This window comes from Trachypithecus francoisi, unplaced genomic scaffold (genome assembly GCF_009764315.1).
Source record: "Trachypithecus francoisi isolate TF-2019V2 unplaced genomic scaffold, Tfra_2.0 Lachesis_group9, whole genome shotgun sequence".
In the NCBI taxonomy this organism is placed as follows: Eukaryota; Metazoa; Chordata; class Mammalia; order Primates; family Cercopithecidae; genus Trachypithecus; species Trachypithecus francoisi.
In genome coordinates this window covers 53,680,024-53,698,082 of record NW_022681474.1, presented here as the reverse complement: position 1 = coordinate 53,698,082, position 18,059 = coordinate 53,680,024, and the positions used below count along the sequence as shown (strand labels likewise).

At 49.2% G+C, this 18,059-nt stretch overlaps 1 protein-coding gene across 4 annotated transcripts in view; it reads left to right on the top strand.

The window, feature by feature from the left end:
• ARHGAP22 (Rho GTPase activating protein 22) overlaps positions 1-18,059 on the top strand; it is a 221,858-nt gene that overhangs the window by 127,121 nt on the left and 76,678 nt on the right. The window contains exon 1 of one of the 4 annotated variants that reach the window (XM_033208775.1): positions 12,485-12,807. The exons of the other annotated variants lie outside the window; for them this stretch is intronic. Coding sequence (XP_033064666.1) covers positions 12,756-12,807 — 52 coding nt within the window. The 5' untranslated portion in view covers positions 12,485-12,755. Of the gene's footprint in view, positions 1-12,484; positions 12,808-18,059 lie in introns of those variants that run through there. 4 annotated transcript variants of the gene reach the window in all.

The following is an 18,059-nucleotide window of genomic DNA, read 5'->3' as shown; positions in this document are numbered from 1 at the left end:
AATGCAAGGCTGGAAAGCAGCTGGCCTCCTGGGATTCCTGTATCAGCAGAATTTTTGCAGCCCTTGGTGATGGGTTTTATTTTTTACTGAGTGGCCTGGCCAGGATGGTGCCCTTCTTTGGCCTGTAGAAGAGGGGTGATTGGTTGAGAGAGCTGGGGGAGGAAAAGAAATTTGTGGACTAATTTGCCCAAAGAGCCCAGGTTTTCTGAAAGGAATGAGACAAATACACCAACACAGTGTTTTCACACTTTTTTTTGATAAGAAATAGACATTACATTGCCCCCTGGAGCCGAGGGCAACGGAAGCTGAGGCTTCAGCAAACACTGCTATTCCTACATTCTGTGTCTTCTGGAATGTTCTGTCCTATGTGAGTCTATCTCTTTCGTAAAAATTCCAGACAAAGCTCACAGAATTGATTTCATGACCCCTCTAATGAACTGGTGTCCACAGTCTGAAAAATGTTTTTTGAGATTTGGTTTACAGGAGGTCTGTTGGGTGGATTGAGGCCTGGCTGGAGGAAGTGGGGAAACAGAGGCACTGGAGGTTGAGTGAGTCAACCTGGTACTGAGTAACTAGCAGGTTGGGGGACAGTGGTCTTCTGGAGCTATACAACAGTAGAGCTGGGTCTGACCTGGCCATCTGAGGCCAACTCACCCTGGAAAATAGTGGCGAGGGCACAAGAGCTTACAAACTTTGTCCTCTAGCATGAAGGTCCCCTGCCTGACCCTGCAGAGACTTGGCAGCCCTTTCCTTCCCCTGGAGACAGCTCCACAGGCTCAACCCCCTATTTCTATACAGCTGTCATCTCACTGGCAACACCAAGGCCAGCTTGGAAGATACCGGCTCTGTGCCCACCACCCTGGGGCAGCCCAGTGCCCTCGTCTGGCAGAGACCTCACCACCAGATTGAGCAGAGTGCAGAGGTGTTCTCAGAAGGCAGAACACCCTCAAAGAGTTGCAGTTTCTGCAGCAAAACCCCGAGGAACGAGGGACCTTCCCCACCCCAACATCTATCTACGCTTTGGACAGGGCCCAGGGCAGCCTCTACCGGGCCCCATCCTGCGCCTTTCTCCTTCCACAGCTAGGTGGCAGCAGCAAGCGCCCATGCCCCCCTTTCCTTAGGGCAGAAAGTCCCAATTCCCTCCCCTCCACCTATGAGCACCGCTGGCCACAGTTTGCTTCACTGAGAAAAGGAAGGGTGTCGGGCACTTGCAATGTGCCATTCTCTTTTTTTCATATCACAGCCAATGCTGACAACCCTCAGGGCCTTCCGCCCCTTTCGTTGTCCACATGAAGTGAGAGTCTTTCAAGATGGTAGAAGTTGGAATTCAATTCAGACAGCTTTGGAGTCAGTTTCAGTCAAGGCAGTGTGGTGGCAAAGCACCAGCTTGGGTGCCAAAAGTCCTGACTGTCCCTTACAGCACCTCACCCCTCTGGATCCGTGTGGCAGCCAAAGCCTCTGCTCCTCTTGCAGCCGTGAAGATTGACTCCACTTCCCATCCTCCCTGCAGTAAGACAGGGTCCCATGACTAAACCCTGGTCAAGGAAACATGGGTAGGAGTGGCAAGTGACCTCAGAGGCTTCTGTAGCTGCTGTCAGCACCAGCTCCTAAAATCCCCTGATAAATTCCCTGCCCCCTCTCCCTGCATCTCACAGCAGAGGATTCAGAGGAGGACACTGAGGTTCTAGAAGGAGCCTGGGTCCCTGAGTGACCACATGGAGCAGCCCACTCCCTCCTCCCTTTTCATGCTGACCTGCAAGAAGAGTCTTTGAGGGATTAAGTCACTGAGATTTGGGAGTTGTTAGAGCAGCAAGCATGAATTACCTGATTGATGTGCCTAGTTTCCTTATCTGTAAAAGGAGGTTATCAACATCAGTCTCAGGGTTGTTTTGTCAATGACTTCTAACGCAGTGAAAACACAAACCCAGGATCTGACACATTCTAGGTAACTGAGGTCCCTCCTTACAGCATCAGCAGCAGCTGCAGCAGCAACAGTACAAGGAGCACTAGTTAACTCTGAGTGTGCACAGTACTATGCCCCCAGCTGAGTGCCCCAGACACCAGATGGGCCTAGTTCATATACAGGGTCTCATGTTCTATAGCATGGGGGTTCTGGGAGCCTTAAAAGGTATGGAGGACTGACTGCAAATGCTTTGTAAAATGAATTTTTCCTATAACTGCAGACCATTAAGGCGATATCTGTAAATAGAATGCTAAGCTGAGAGGTCACACATAGTAAAAGCGAGAAGTAAGAAAGTAAGGATCACCCTGGAGGCGGACACCTCAGTTCTAATTCTGACTTTTCCACTTACTAGTTGGAACCCACATAAATTACTTAACCACTTCAAGCCTCAGTTTCCCCATCTGTAAAATGGAGATTGTCATAGGGTTCTTGGCAGGGATAAATGAGTTAATTTATGCAGAATGTTCAGAACAGTGCTTGGCATACAGTAAGTGGCATGTATGCCACTAAATGACTCCTGCTCAGGCAACCGAGACTGCCTCCCACCCTGAGTGCATGGTAGGGTCTGATGTCATCACAGCCACTGGGAAGTACCTGTCCCCTTTGGGAGCTGCTGCTGTGTTTGTCCATATGGCAAGGAGAGAGAGCCCTCTTGGCCCTATGGCCTCCTGCTCTTTCCCATGCTGCATTTCTCCTGGGGATGGGGGAGGAAAGAAAGTCGGAAAAAGCAGGTGGGGGCAGGGTGGGGGTGAGGCTTCAGGGAAAGGACAATGGGCTTTGTAAATCCCTCCCTGGGCAGGCTGGCCAAGTTCAATGGCTTCAGGCCACATGAACAGCAAGAAAAATGTGGCCCAGGAATTTCTCCCCAACGATTCCCCTTGTCTTTCTCTGTGGGAATTTGGAGCTGCAGACACATTCCTTCCATGAACAGCGTCCACAGCAGCTGAAGGCCCATTGGCCTGAGCTGGGGAACCTGGCTGGCCGGGCACTTCTAGAGCTCTGCCCCTATCGCCCCCCACCACCCTCTGTCAAGGAGTGGGCACTGCCAGTGTGCCAGAGAATGCACTCTCGCTGGCAGACCTCACAGCTTGCTCTGTCAGGGACTGACCCCTCCTGGGCACGGCCAGCTCCTCTCCTGAGCCAAACTGCCCAGACAGCTTTCACAGCTGCTTTTCCACAATCTGTCACCCAGAAGTGGAGACTAGACATCTTGGAGAGAATTCCCATCCATTCGCTTTTTTTCCTAAGCCAAGTACTTCACGACTTAAGAGGAAATTACTTCCCAGATGCTCTAAAATTCTTTTAAAACAGTGTAAAGTACAGTCCACAGGCCAAACCTGGATTGCCACCTGCTATTGTACACAAAGTTTTATTGGAACACAGCCACACCCATTCATTTACATATTGTTGGTGGTTGATTTCACGCCACAATGGCAGAGTTGAGTAGTTGAGTTCTCTGTTGATACAGAGACTGTATGGTCCTCAAAGCTTAAATATGTTTACTATGTTCCCCTTAGAGAAAGTTTACTTCTGGTTTACTCCTTTGTTATTCCACAAAGGATTTGAAATGGCCTCTATTGAGAAGACTTAGAATAAAATAGTGATAACACAATAGTTCAAAATAATTGAGAGCCTGAGAAAATGCAAATAAAAATAGCAACACAGGCCAGGCGCGGTGGCTCAAGCCTGTAATCCCAGCACTTTGGGACGCCGAGACAGGTGGATCACGAGGTCAGCAGATCGAGACCATCCTGGCTAACACGGTGAAACCCCGTCTCTACTAAAAAATGCAATAAAACTAGGCGGGCAAGGTGGTGGGAACCTGTAGTCCCAGCTACTCGGGAGGCTGAGGCAGGAGAATGACGTAAACCTGGGAGGCGGAGTTTGCAGTGAGCCGAGATCCGGCCACTGCACTCCAGCCTGGGTGACAGAGTGAGACTCCGTCTCAACAACAACAACAAAAAAATAGCAACGCAAAATCATGAACCACAACACAAATATGAAGACTGTTGGGACCCACATATTTGCCAAAGCCAGGCTTTAAATTTTTCTTGAGCTTCCTGGAAGCCAAAGGAAAAAGAGAAATGAGACAAATCTCATTAAAAGAAAGAAAAAAGAATACCAGTCCTTATGGGATCTAGAGCTTTTTCTAGCACAAAGATGTATAGGACTTGCTTCAAACAGAAAAAGGATAACACCCACCTTTCCCATAATCATATACTTAGTTAAAAACAAAACAAAACAAACAAACACAAAAAAACAGAGCAATGAGTCTGCAAAATGAATAGCAACTGCAATGCTGTTGATGAGGGTCAGTACAGGGACAGGGGTTCTTGTTAATATGTCTGACCAGAGATTGAGCTAGATATCTAAAGGCAAAGCAGTTGGCTTCCATGCACTGTGCTAAAAGTGCCTAAAACATTTTGAGAGAGAGGATGTAAGAAGCCTCATTTCTGCTTATCATTTCTGTAGATCTATTTGTTTCAGAGCAAAAACTGGAGTTAACTAAGGACAGCCCCAACTTGTCGCTAACTCACCTTACAGTGCCTGGCACAAAGTAGGCCCTTAAGAAATTGCTTGTTAAAAATGAGGAGGTTGTGTTAAAAGAGAACCTTCCAATTCCAATGTCCGTGGGTCTGTGGTATGTGGACATACAGTATGTGTGCACACCGAATTTCCGCCAAACTCTTAATACAGATCAGAAATATGATGGGAGAAGGGGATGGGGGCAGGGAGGCAGGCCCAGATGAGACCTTTACCTCCAAGAGGCAGGAGGCAGTGAGTGGTTGTTAAGAAGGTGACCAGTGGCGTTCAGACTGCCCAGATTGTAGGACAGGCTCTACCCTCTACCTACCAGCTGTGTGATCTTGAGAGCTCGCATAACCTGAGCGGGTGTCCATATCCTTACTTATAGCTTGGATCTGATGACATATCACCCTTATGGGCTATTGTGAAAATTAAACAAATAATGCCCATGAGTTACTAGTGCCAATCAAAGGTATGTTTTGTGATAAGCTGTCTACAAAGTGTCTTCATCACGCCCTTCTTCAACAAGCTCCCTCTACCAGAGGCCAGGGCTGGCAGGAGACAGACATTATTCTGAAAAGCTAGGAACAATGACCTGCAGTCTCAATCCAGCACTCCACAGGACTTGTCTTTTTTAACTGGAAGTCTCAACTACAGTTATGTGTGCCTTCATCCCATAGGCCATCTTATTCACCACCGAGTCCTGTTCCTTTTCCCAAAAAAATATTTATCATAGAATTGTTAAGATCACAGGCTAGAAAGCAAGATGGGCTGGGTTCCGATCTGAGCTTAGCCACTAATTAGCTGTGTGACCTTGTGCAAATGACTTCACTTCTCTGTACTTCAGTGCCCTCCTCTTGAAAGTGGAAATAATGATGACATCGAATGCATAGGATTGCTCTGAATTCTAAGTGAATGTGCATATGTCAAGCTCTTAGCCTGGCACATTGTCAGGGCCAGATAGTGCTAGCCATGAGGATTTTGCATCACTTCCTATGTTTCAGCTATCTGTAACTGCATAACAGACTACCCCAAAGTTTAATGACTTAAAACAACACACATTTTCCTTTTTTAAAAAACATGTATTTCAATAGATTGTTGGGGAACATGTGGTGTTTGGTTATATGAATAAGTTCTTTAGTGGTGATTTCTGAGATTTTGGTGCACCCATCACCTGAGCAGTGTACACTGTAACCAGTGTGTAGTCTTTTATCCCTCACCCTCCTCCCCCGTTTTCCCCCATTCCCCAAAGTCCATTGTATCATTCTTATGCCTTTGCATCCTCATAACTTAGCTCCCAGTTATGAGTGACAACATACGATTTTGCTTTTCCATTGTTGAGTTACTTCACTTAGAATAATGGTCTCCAGTTCCATCTAAATTGCTGCAAATGCCATTATTTCATTCCTTTTTATGGCTAAGAAGTATTCCATGGTATTTATATACTACTTTTTCTTTATTCACTCATTGATTTATGGGAATTTGGGCTGGATCTATATTTTTGCAATAGTGAATTGCGCTGCTATAAACATATGTGTGCAAGCATCTTTTTCATATAATGACTTACTTTCCTCTGGATAGACAGTAGTGGGATTGCTGAATCAAATGGTAGTTCTACTTTTAGTTCTTTAAGGAATCTCCACACTGTTTTCCATAGTGGTTGTATTAGTTTACATTCCTACCAGCAGTGTAGAAGTGTTTGCTTTTCACCATATCCACACCAACATCTATTTTTTTTTAATTTTTTTTTGTTATGGCCATTCTTGTGAGAGTAAGGCGGTATTGCATTGTGGTTTTGATTTGCATTTCCCTGATCATTAGTGATGTTGAGCATTTTTCTATTTGCTTGTTGGCCATTTGTGTATCTTCTTTTGAGAATTGTCTGTTTGTGTCCTTAGCCCACTTTTTGACGGGATTGTTTGTTTTGTTCTTGTTGATTTGTTTGAGTTCTTTTTAGATTCTGGATGTTAGTCTTTTGTCAGATGTAAAGATCACAGAGATTTTCTCCCACTTTGTGGGTTGTCTTTTTACTCTGCTGATTGTTTCTCTTGCTATACAGAAGCGTTTTAGTTTCATTAAGTCCCATCTATTGATCTTTGTTTTTGTTGCATTTGCTTTTGGGTTTTTGGTCACGAAGTCTTTGTCTAAGCCAATGTCTAGAAGGTTTTTCCAATGTTATCTCCTAGAATTTTTACAGTTTCAGGTCTTAGATTTAAGTCTTTGATCCATCTTGGATTGATTTTTTTTTTTTTTTTTTTGAGAGAGTCTTGCTCTGCCTCTCAGGCTGGAGTGCAGTGGTGCGATCTTGGCTCACTGAAACCTCTGCCTCCTGGGTTCGAGCAGTTCTTCTGCCTCAGCCTCCCAAGTAGCTGGGAATACAGACGACTGCCACCACGCCTGGCTAATTTTTGTATATTTAGTAGAGATGGGGTTTCACCATGTTAGCAAAGCTGGTCTCAAACTTCTGACCTCAGGTAATCTGCCCACCTTGACCTCCCAAAGTGCTGGGATTACAGAAGTGAGCCACCGAGCCCAGCCAAGTTGATTTTTATATAAGGTGAGAGATGAGGATCCAGTTTCATTCTTCTATGTGTGGCTTATCCCAGCACCATTTGTTGAATATGGTGTTCTTTCCCTACTTTATGTTTTGTTTGTTTTGTTGAAGATAAATTGACTGTAAGTATTTGGCTTTATTTTTGGATTCTCTATTCTGTTCCATTGGTCTATATGCCTATTTTTATACCAGTACCATGCTAAAAACAAAACACATTTTCTTTATTTGCTCACTGTTCTGCAGTGTGGCCATGGCTTGGTGGGGACAGCTTCTCTCTGCTCCACATGGTATCACTTGGAGAATCCACTTCCAGGACAGCCTCACTCCCAGAGCTGGAAGTCAGTATGGTTGCTGGCTTAGACCTCAGTTCTCCATTTGGCCTCTCCACATTGCTAGGTTGGGGTTCTTGCAGCACAACAGTCTCAGGACAGTTCCACTTTTACAAGGGGGTGCTTTCACTAAAGTCAGGGAAAAGCAGAAGCTGCCAAGTTTTCTTAGGACTTAGACCTAAAATTGGTCCAGAGTCACTTCTGCTACCTTCTGTCAATTAAAGCAGCTCATAGGGCAGCCTAGATTCGAGGGAGGGGGTTACATAAGATGCTAGAACTGGAAGATGTGGTTGGCTGGGGCCCCCGAGTTAACACATTGCCCTGCCTGGTCTCCATCTCTTCCAACCTGTGTTTGCCCCACATCTCTCACCTGGCTTATGCCTTTTGCATCTTTGCTTTCTCTCTGCTCCAGTCTCCCCCTTCCAGTCCCTATCTCACTCTAGCCACCAGGCCAGCCAGTCAGAATCACAGGCTGCATCATGTCTCCTACCCTAAATGCCATGTTGTGACTCCCCCCATCCGAGTAAAGAGCAAGTTCTTAATGGGATACTACTGCACCCATTGGAGGACTGTGTAGTCCATGTGAATTGCTACAAAGGAATACCTGAGACTGGGTCATTTATAAGGAAAAGAGGTTTATTTTGGCTTACAGTTCTGCAGGCTGTACAGCATAACACTAACATCTGCTTGGCTTCTGGGGAGGCCTCAGGAAGTTTACAATCGTGGCAGGAGGCAAAGGGGAGCATACGTGTCCCATGGCAAGAAAGCAACAGAGAGAGAGAAAGAGAGAGAGAGAGGAGGAGATCTCATACCCTTTTAAACAACCAGCTCTCATGTCATCTGCCCCATGACCCAAACACCTTCCACTAGGCCCACCTTCAACACTGGAGGTCATATTTCAACATGAGATTTGGAGGGACACACGTCTACACCATATCAGAGACCATTCCTGTGCCATCCCCTAAGGTGTTGGACCCCTCCTTGCAGCCCAGGTCCCACCTCAAAGCATCCTCCTCCTCAGAGTTTTCTTCACCACCCTTGGCAGACTGGCTTTCTGTCCCCTACAGCTCCCAGGGTAACCTCCTATCCCCCGCCCTACACTGGACTGGCTTTGTGTCAGGCATTCAGCTGTGTTCAGTCATCATTTGTACCTGAGTGAAGGAAAGAATGATCATTATAGGCTCCCTAAGCTATGCTAGTGGCTAAGATGGTACACTTCCATTTATACCCTTCCCCTGAGCTACCCAGGGCTGAGCTCACACCTGAGATAGTGCTGTGAGGGTGCCTTGGATATTTTGGGGAGGAGCAATCCAGACTCCTGCATTGGAACTACAGAGGACATGTCCTGAGTCTCCTAAGAAAATCCTTGAATGGCCTGGGACATATCTGGGACCAGGGGCTCAGGCCTCACAGGCTTCAGGATCCCAGTAGCAGCACCCCCTAGAAGCAGCTCTACATTCTCACCACCCAACTGTGGGTCTCCCAGAAAAATGGAGTAAAGTGGCAGGAGGTAGAGCTCTGGATGAATGGGCAGCCTTTATCCCATGGAAACTTTGTCCTCAAAGCTAGCGTCCAGCCTCCTCCCAGGGCCCACTGTGCCCACTGGATATCTACCCCCTGGCTCTAGCTCTTCTGCCCTGTGCCTGGTGGTGGGCTGGAGGTTGGCCTTCCTGCTGGGAAACATGTCCTAGAGGCTCCCACCTCTGGACCTTCTTCTGGAGCAAGGCAGCTTGAGCACAGCTAGAGCCTTGCAGCATGTGTGATCTTGATGTTTTGGCTCAATTCTAGTTAGTTTGGGGTCATGATCAATTTGGGTGGCAGAGCTATGTTCAAGGAATTTGATTTTTCAGACAAAGTCTATGCTAAGTGGGTGCTTTGCCAGTTGCAGCCCATGACTTTAGGCCTAACTAGGGAAATACTACCCATTCTTCTGTTTATTTAACCATTAAACCATCCATCATCCATCCTTCTATTCACCTATGGAACACATCCATTCAACCATCCCTCCACCCCTCCATCAATCTATTCACCTATCCACACCTCCATCCAACCAACCATCCATCCACCCATCTCTTCACCTCTCCACCCCTTCATGCAACCATCCATCCACCCATCCATTCATCTACTCACCTATCCACACCTCCATTCAACCAACCATCCACCCATCCATCCATCTATTCACCTACCTACACCTCCATCCATCCACCTACCTACCTACACCTCCATCCAAATATCAATTTCTCCATCCATCCATCCATCCATCCATCCATTTACCCATCTATCCACCCATCCATCCATCCATGCACCCATCCATTCATCCACCCATCCATCTTGGCTCTGCCACTTACTACCTCATTGGTCTCAGGCAAGTCTCTTCACCTTTCTGAACATTAGTTTCTTCCTTTGTAAATTGAATCTAATGGCATCTGCTTCATGCGGTTGTCCTGTGGTTAACTGAGATAATCTTTGTGAGTTGCCTGGCACATGGTGGGAAACATATAGTGAATGTTATTTTCCTTCCCCTTGAGGAAGAACACACAACTAAAAAACTATAAAAAGATAATGTGTAATTAGGAATTAAAGTGTGTGAAACCAAAGGCAATAAAACAAGAAGCCCTTGCCTTCCTATTTGTCTACTGAACTGCCTTGGGAGTTGATATTTAAAACCACTTTGAAAAGTCGAGTATCCCAAAATATATTTAAACTGTTCAATAGGGACGTTGACCCTTTATAATAGGCTCATTTGAAACGATCCTGCTTTGCTACTTCCTCTTAGAAAGATAAACAAGCGGCCCACAATGGCCGCTGTGATGTTTTCTTTTAAATCTTGCTTTCCAAATGTAGGACTTGGCCGTTGGACAATCACCCGAGGGGCTCGCTCCCCGCAGATGCTCTCCCTGAATGCAGGGAGCTCTAGCTTGGAATTCCTGGGGCCTCATTAAGCCTGCTGTGACTAAGTGATCTTGCCTGGTGCTAAAACTGTTTAAAATGACTTGGCAGCAACCAGAAGTCAGGTCTCTCTGTTTTTTCTCAGTTACTCTCTCTTTGTAACCCCTGCCTACATGTCATGAAGTGAAAACATCTTTCTTTCTGGATCTAACGCAGGACAACCCTTCTCTCTCCCCAAAGCCTCACCCTGGTCTTTCTGAGGAGTTAAAGGAGAGGGAGGGAGGCAGAAATCTGCCTCGCTGTTGTTAATCTCTCCTTTGAATGAAGACTTAACTCCCGGGAAAACCTCTTCCCTGCTCTAAGTCATTCTTTCCTGCCCCCACATTTATTTAACTCTTCTGCTCCATGTCTTGGGCAGCCTCTGCTTTCCAGCCTGCCCTTACTGAGATTCTCCTCTGAGACCACCTCTGTTCTCCCCAAATGGAATTGTGGTAGGGAGGGAGGGAGAAAATTCCACTCAAGTAAAGGCCATCAGAGCTGGACCACAGCCCTGCTTGAGGGTCAAGAACAGATCCTAGGAACTGGGGGGTGACAAAGAACCTTACATGAAGAAGCCTACTCTGTGCCAAACACTTAAAAATATAATTAATTCAATCAAAGTAAATTGATTATTTAGTTACACAATAATACATGATTATGTTTTCCTTTTACAGAATGAGACCATTTAAAAAATGCCAAAGTCTCTTGACACCCACTTTACTCCATTCTTGTTCCACCCTCTCCCCAAAGGGAACCACTTGTTTTCCTGTTTTCCTTCCATATATTTTTCTAGGCGTAAGGGCCTAGAACAGAACATGGCATAGAGTGAACACTATAGTAATATTTTGTGAGTATGGGTATGTGTTTTACATAAGTGCCATGAATCCATACATCTCAAACATTAAGCCATAATACTCTCCTTTTATATCATATACCATCTTATGAAAATTCCAGTGTATTTGATAATTCTTTCATTTGTTTGCTTGTTTTGAGACAGAGTCTCGCTCTGTCACCCAGGCTGGAGTGCGGTGGCCCAGTGTCGGCTCACTGCAATCTCCACTTCCCGAGTTCAAGTGATTATCGTGCCTTAGCCTCCTGAGTAGTTGCAATTACAGGTGTGCGCTACCATGCACTGCTAATTTTTGTATTTTTAGTAGAGAAAGGATTTCACTCTGTTGCCCAGGCTGGTCTCAAACTCCTGGGCTCAAGTGATCCACCTACTTTGGCCTCCTAAAGTAGTGGGATCACAAGCAGGAGCCACTATGCCTGGCCAATAATTCTTTTACTGATGAACATTTTGGTGGTTCCAACTGTTTGCAACCACAAGCAAGGCTGCCGTGAATAACCTTCTATAGACTTTCCTGGGCATGTGGGCACACATTTCCATGGGGTACATATGAAGAAATGAGACAGCTTGCTCCCAGGGCATCAGCAATTTTAGTTTTAATAAAGCAGCTTCCATGTTACCTTCCAAGGTGATTGCACCAAACACACTCTCATGAAAAAGTGCCCAAATCCTCGCCAAGACTTGATGATGACGATAGCTCACACTTGCAAAACACTTAGCTACAGGCCACTTGGGTTCTAAGTCTTTGCATATATCAACTCATTTAATTGCCACGACCATCCGGTGAGGCAGTTTCTGTTATCTTCTCTGTTTTATAGGTGGGGAAACTGGGCACAGAAAGAGTTTGAATAACTTAATTCTTAATTTGTGCTAAGTGGCATCTGAACCGGTATCATTTCCCTCACTTTTCAGGTGAGGAAACAGTTTCAGAAGGGAGATGACTTATCCAAAGTCACACAGCTCATAGGTAGCCCGCCAGGTTTGAGGGTAGCCTGGGCAAACACTCCCTCTTCCTACTACTGCACAGCCCAGGTGAGCTGGGAAACTGAGAGCTCAGTGGTCCTGAACACCCCCGACCAAGTCATCCTTGAGATGACTGCCCAGAGGATGCTGGTGGGGCAGTCTCCCTTGCACAGCGAGGGCGCCCCTTCTTCGATTCTGCGCGGGGAGGCCAGGCCGGTGTGGCCCCCAACCCCTGCTTGACTCCCAGGGAAACGGAGGCAGCCCCGACTCCGCGGCGCCCCCTGGCGGCTCCTGGGCGAGCGCGCGGCCCGGCACCCCGGGAGAGTAACGGGCCGTGGGGAGGGCGCCGGCGAGGGCAGGGAGCGGCGCGGGGCCGCCCCGGCGCGCGGAGATAAAAGCGGGCAGCGGCGCGGCGGGCGCGATCTGCGCGTTCTCCTATTGATTAGCAGGGTCTGCCCGGAGGCCGGGATGCCCGCGGCGCGGGGCCGCGGTGGAGTGTGAGGGCCTGGGAGCCGCGGGCCGGCGGCCCCGCGCACCCTGCGCCCGGCTGGGCACTGCCCGTGGGCCGGACCTCGGCCGCGCCGCCCAGGGGCGCAGGCGACAGGCGGGGAGAGGAGTCCAGCGGCGGGGCTGCGGGCGGCTGCCATGGGGCTGTGCTGCTGCAAGGACTGGAGAGGACACCTGCGAGCGCCCAAAGGTAACTCTGGCGCGCACGTGCGCCCCGCTCCCTGTGGCCGCCGCCAGAGGCTACCAGCCCTGCCTCGGGGACTCGCCACCGGGTGTCCAGGGCCGCCCGCACCTGCCTCAGCTTTGGAAACGGCTTAGGTGCGGCTGCTGCTCCGCTGAGTCTCCTAACTTTGGAAGGGGAGCCTCCCCCTGACTCGGGGCGCGGAGGCGCATCCCGGGGCTCCTCGGTCTCCATCTGGGAGTGGGGGTGGGGTCCGGCCCCAGAGCCGGAGTGGGTAGAGCCGAGGGGAGGGTCCGCCCTTCAGGGCCCGGGGCTGACCGCGGCGCCGGCTGCAGGTCCGCCAAGTCCACGGCCTGGGTGGAGGAAACCCCGGCGCCCAGACCCGCCTGCAGGTCTCTGCACCGTGAGCCCGGTCCGCGCCCTGCGCCGCCCCTGCGGCTTAACCGCCAGGAGAGGAACCATTCATTCTCGCCCGCCTCTGTCACAAACTTGGACGGTGGGGCCCTGACTCAGAGTTTTCCAAAAGTCGCGGCGGAACCTGCGAGCAGAGCTGCTTGAGGAATGCAGCAGTCTTGGAGAGGGCCCAAAGCCCAGAAACACGCTTAGGACGTTGGCGGCCGCCGGAGGTCCGGCCTCCCGGGGGCTCTGAGGCCCGGCCGACTTAACCCTTGACTGACTGAAATGATCCCTGTTGATCGTTGGGGACATAGTGGTGCATGCCTTTCCTGCAGCGTTCGCTAAACTCTCTTGACCCTAACACTCACCTGCCGAGCTTATTAAGCATGCAGATTCCCAGGCCCCACCCTGGCCTGCTGGGTAGGCTCTGGGGAAGGCCTTGGGAAACTGTGTATTTAAGGAGTTCCCCAAGTGATTCCTATGGCCAGGTGAGTTTGGGAAGCCTTGCCTGTAAACCATATAGGGTAAGGCAGGCTCTGCCAGAATGAGCACCAGGTCTTCCTTCCTCCGATAAGTGTATTCTGCATCCAGATACAGAAAAGGTCAGACAGCTTTCGACCTTGTCCAGGTGAGAATGTACAGGCTGGTTTCACAAAGGGTTTGAAGTAGCTTATAACATGTATAATACTTAACTATTTAAAAACCTAAACAGGACCCTACATTTACACAGGAAGTAGAGAGGTCAAGGGAAAATGGAGCCCAGTTAATCTGGCCATGAGGTAGGATCTGTGGTTGAGCCTCTTTGCAACCAAAACCAAGTGAAAAATATGAGTGCTGTACTTGCAAGGTTCTCATTGTCCCAAAGCAACATTTTTCTCAACTTCTGATTGTAGAAAGAATGAAAAAGAATTTTGCACATGAGGCTTCATTCTTGGAAGCAGGGGCCAAGAGCCCTGTGTGTGGTGTCTTCACTGTGACAATAGCTAGGGCTGCGGTAGGATTCAGAGGGCAGGGTCTTGCTGCATGCTTCTGGAGGGCAGGTCAGAGCCCAGGATTTCACTCCCGCCAGGGCCTGGACAAGCAGCTTTAGTCTCTCCTGACCCCTCCTCAGTAAACATGGCAAAGGGTGTCCCAAAAGCAAGGGTGGGTTTACAAAGTCTTGGTTAGGGAGGACATAGACTCATTAAGCAGCCCCAGAAAAGAGCCAGGGGCACCTCCTCTTGCTTAGGTCTGTCCTCTGGGGCTATAGACCCCCAAGGCCAGCTGCTGGCTTCACCATTCCAGGTAAGGAACAAGCCTGGTCCAGGAGTGTTCCCTAGCTTGGCCCTAACCTCCCACCCACCCGAGAGACGGCTGGCCACAGCAGCCTGGGAGTAGGCACTGAATCTGAAGTGCCTGCAAGGTTCTGCAGCCCATGGAAGTTAGCCAAACTGGCCAAGTGTGTGGGGAGCACTGTGGTGCCAGAGTGGATGACCAGCCACTGCCTGGCAGGGAGGAGAGAACCCATGCAATTGTTGGAGAGTCTGTGGTTCAAGGAAGACAGATGTTTGATCTCTTAGTGTACAAAATCTCCAAAGGTTTAAATGCTGCAGGCTCACTTAACCAATCTGAACCCATGTGGCCAGGCTGGCTGGGTGGTGGACAGTCTGAACCATTGTTCACAATTAGTTCTGCAATAAACACAGGAGGGGTTATTTGGTCAAATAATCTTAGACATCAGGAATTATGAAAGTTTGGAGGATTTTTCACAGCAAACAGAGCCTTTGCCACACTGGCACAGTTGTGCCCGCTAAGTCAGGTGAATTGTAGGTATGGTCTCCACACCTTTGCCTAGGGAACCTTCTTTTCATAGAACATTTCACAGCACCCATATGTGTGGACACACTTTGAGAAACGCTGCTTTGGACATTAAGCTGTTCAGTTGTAATAGCAATAACACAGTATGTCTGTGTATGTATCCGTGTGTGTTTAGCTTTTGCCACCCACCTAAGGAGCTATCTGACTCTCTAGCCTAGAGATGTGTATGTACATTTAGAGAGTCCATTAATCAATTGATATCATTTCAATTAAAGCAACAGCTAAGACAACAATTGTTCTTATTGATTTCATTCTTGGATGTTTCTGAATCAAACTCTTACAACAGATCATTTTCGCATGTTTGTCCCTGTGTAAAAATCTACTTGATAAAGTAGAAAAGCTCAAATATTCTATAATCTCATGAAGAGAGCAGCAAAAATATATCAAGAGCCAGAGCCACATTAGTAGGTGTCGTCATTGTGCGTTTAAAACCCAAATCCTGGGCTTTATCCAGGAGCTCCCTGCTCTCCTGCTGGCTGCAAAGCTGCAGGTGGGCACAGTGGGTCTGGGGAGAGATTGTTGCATGCCTTTTTCAGGGGGGAGAGGGTGTGATATGCTGTGGCATTCATCCCACGTAATGTCATATGCAAGACAGGTTGTCACACATAGAGAACTCCTGGGTTCCAGGTGCTCCCAAAAAGCTGAAAGGTCAGTGAGCAGGATCTGATTTGTAGAGGATGAGCCTCCCCTAAAAGCAGAGGGCTCATGTACTTGTCTGAACTCAGGGTATTGTTTCTGGGGCATGTTTCCAGATGCATCTGTATTTAGAGCTCTGTGATGGGTCTATTTGGTGGCAAATTTCATTTTCTTCAGCTTTGCCTTGTTACCCAAGGTGGAGATTTCGAGGAATAAGGTGGTACTGGAGCACAACATGGAGTCAGCTTTTGTTCCAGGGCGGTGAGGGGCAGGAGTGGACTGGTAGGCCCTTAGATCCTGACACGCACTCATTCTCTGCCACCGCTTCATCTCCAGCTGCCTCTGGAGCTCTTCGCCCCTCATCCTTCCCGCTGCTCTCAGCAGTAGCAGCTGAACCTTGCCTTCTGGGGTTTTGCCCATGATGAGGTCCTGTGCTCTTCCCGACATCCTCACCCTCCCTCCCATCAACTCCTGTCAGCCCATAAGCCTGTCTGAGTTGGTCATCCAAAAATTCAAAAATGAAACCAACAAGGCCAATTCCTTGTCCCGCTCTATGCTCCATAAGCCCTGCCTATTGTTCCTCCCCTCCATTCCCAGCATCAGGGAACAGTGTGCCCAGCCCTGACTCCCCTTTGTCCTCCTTCCCACTCATCCTGGCCCCGCTCTCAGGCTCTGCCTTGAAGGAGGTCATCTGCACTGTACCAGGTGAACAGTCCTGACACTCTGAGCACCTCTGAGCCTACTCCCCTGAGGCCCCTCCTGGGCTGCTGAGGGCTGCCTGAGGACTGTGGCTCCCTGAATGCTGCAGCGGAACAGCAGAACTAGGGCTGAAGGCAGCCCTGCCCTGCTGGCTTTTGGCTGTAAATTTGTTCACTTTCTGAGCTGTCTCCCTCGAGGCCCTGATGACTGTGCTTACCTCTAAACAAATGCCCCCGAAATTCCCCCTCCATGCTCTGCAGAGCCTGTCTGTGGCCTGCAGATCCAGAGCCCCTCATCAGACTCCAGTGCAGTCCTGCACTCCCACTGCCACTTCTCCTGCTTTCCTGGCTCTCGACCCTGCCCTCTTCTTCATTTCTCACAACCAAAGGCTGTTGGCTCCTGTGCTCCTGCCTTCAAGGCCACCGCAGCACCTGTGCATTCCCTCGTCGACTTGTCACCTTGATGGCACTCCTTCCTGGCTGGCCATCCTGTGTTCACCCTTGCCCCTTCTAGTCCACTGCCCAAGCCGGCATCTATCCACAGCTCTGGTGACACTATGGTCCTCATCAAACCCTACTTTGGCCCCACACTGCTTGCAGAAAAGGCTCAGCTTCCCAGCCTTGGTGGCACTGTGTTCCCCCTTCCCCCTCCCAGGCTCCCCGGACCACGCAGCCTGGATCTCTCTGGTCTCCACACCACATCACTTCCTCTCAAGATGCCATCAAATGGGCCTGAGGGCAGTCGAGCTTGGGCAGGTGGCCTCTGCCACCTCTGAGCCCCAGACATCAGGTCCAGTTCATTTCATTCCCTTTGGTGCGGTGAGCCTGGGTCTGCCGCTTGTGATCACCTTGTCACCTATGTGGCCTGGCACCACACTGGCACAGAATCTGTACTTGTGAACACTAGCAAGAGCAGACAGAGTATGGACAGAGACAGGAAGCCATCGAGCTCACCTGCTGGCTCGACCCAGCCTATTGTTGGGTCACCCAACACCCAGCAGATTCCGGTGGCAGTTCACTGTGTTTATTACTGCATTGTAATAGATGAGCTCTGGGCATGGGTTCCTGCAGGCCCTGTGGCCCTTTGCTGGTGAACAAAGTATAGGCTCTGCCAGGCATGGGCTCACTGGGGTGCTCAGTAGCCACGGTACAGAGGCCAGTGGGCCTGGGCAGGAATGCTGCTGCTGATCTGGTGCAAGATGAGTGGACAGAGTGCCCTGCTCTGTATTGGAGGAAGAGGGCAGGAGGCATGGCTGTCACTGACTGGGTGATAGGACCGGTTCTGCTGTTCTGCTGCAACATTCAGGGAACCACAGTCCTCAGGCCAGCACAGTGGCTGCCTCCTGCTCTGCCATTCCATCTCTGCTTCTGTCCCCAGGGGCCTGCACATTCTGATGTTCCTTGCTTGCTTGCTCGGCCCTCTGGCTGGCAAACTCATCAGAATCTTCAGTCATTTTCCCGGCTCAGGCCTCTGGCCCCTGGACACCTCCATTGGATGTCTCCTGGGCTACAGATTGGCCAAAACTAATCGGGCTAAAACTGAACTCTCAATTTCTTCCTTCTCCTCCAATTTGCCATCCCCACGTCCTGCCAGTTCTATTTCCAAAGTGCACTTGAATCTTTCTGCTGTCTCTATGCTGTGCCAGCACCTGCGGCCCCATCTGCTGCAGTGGC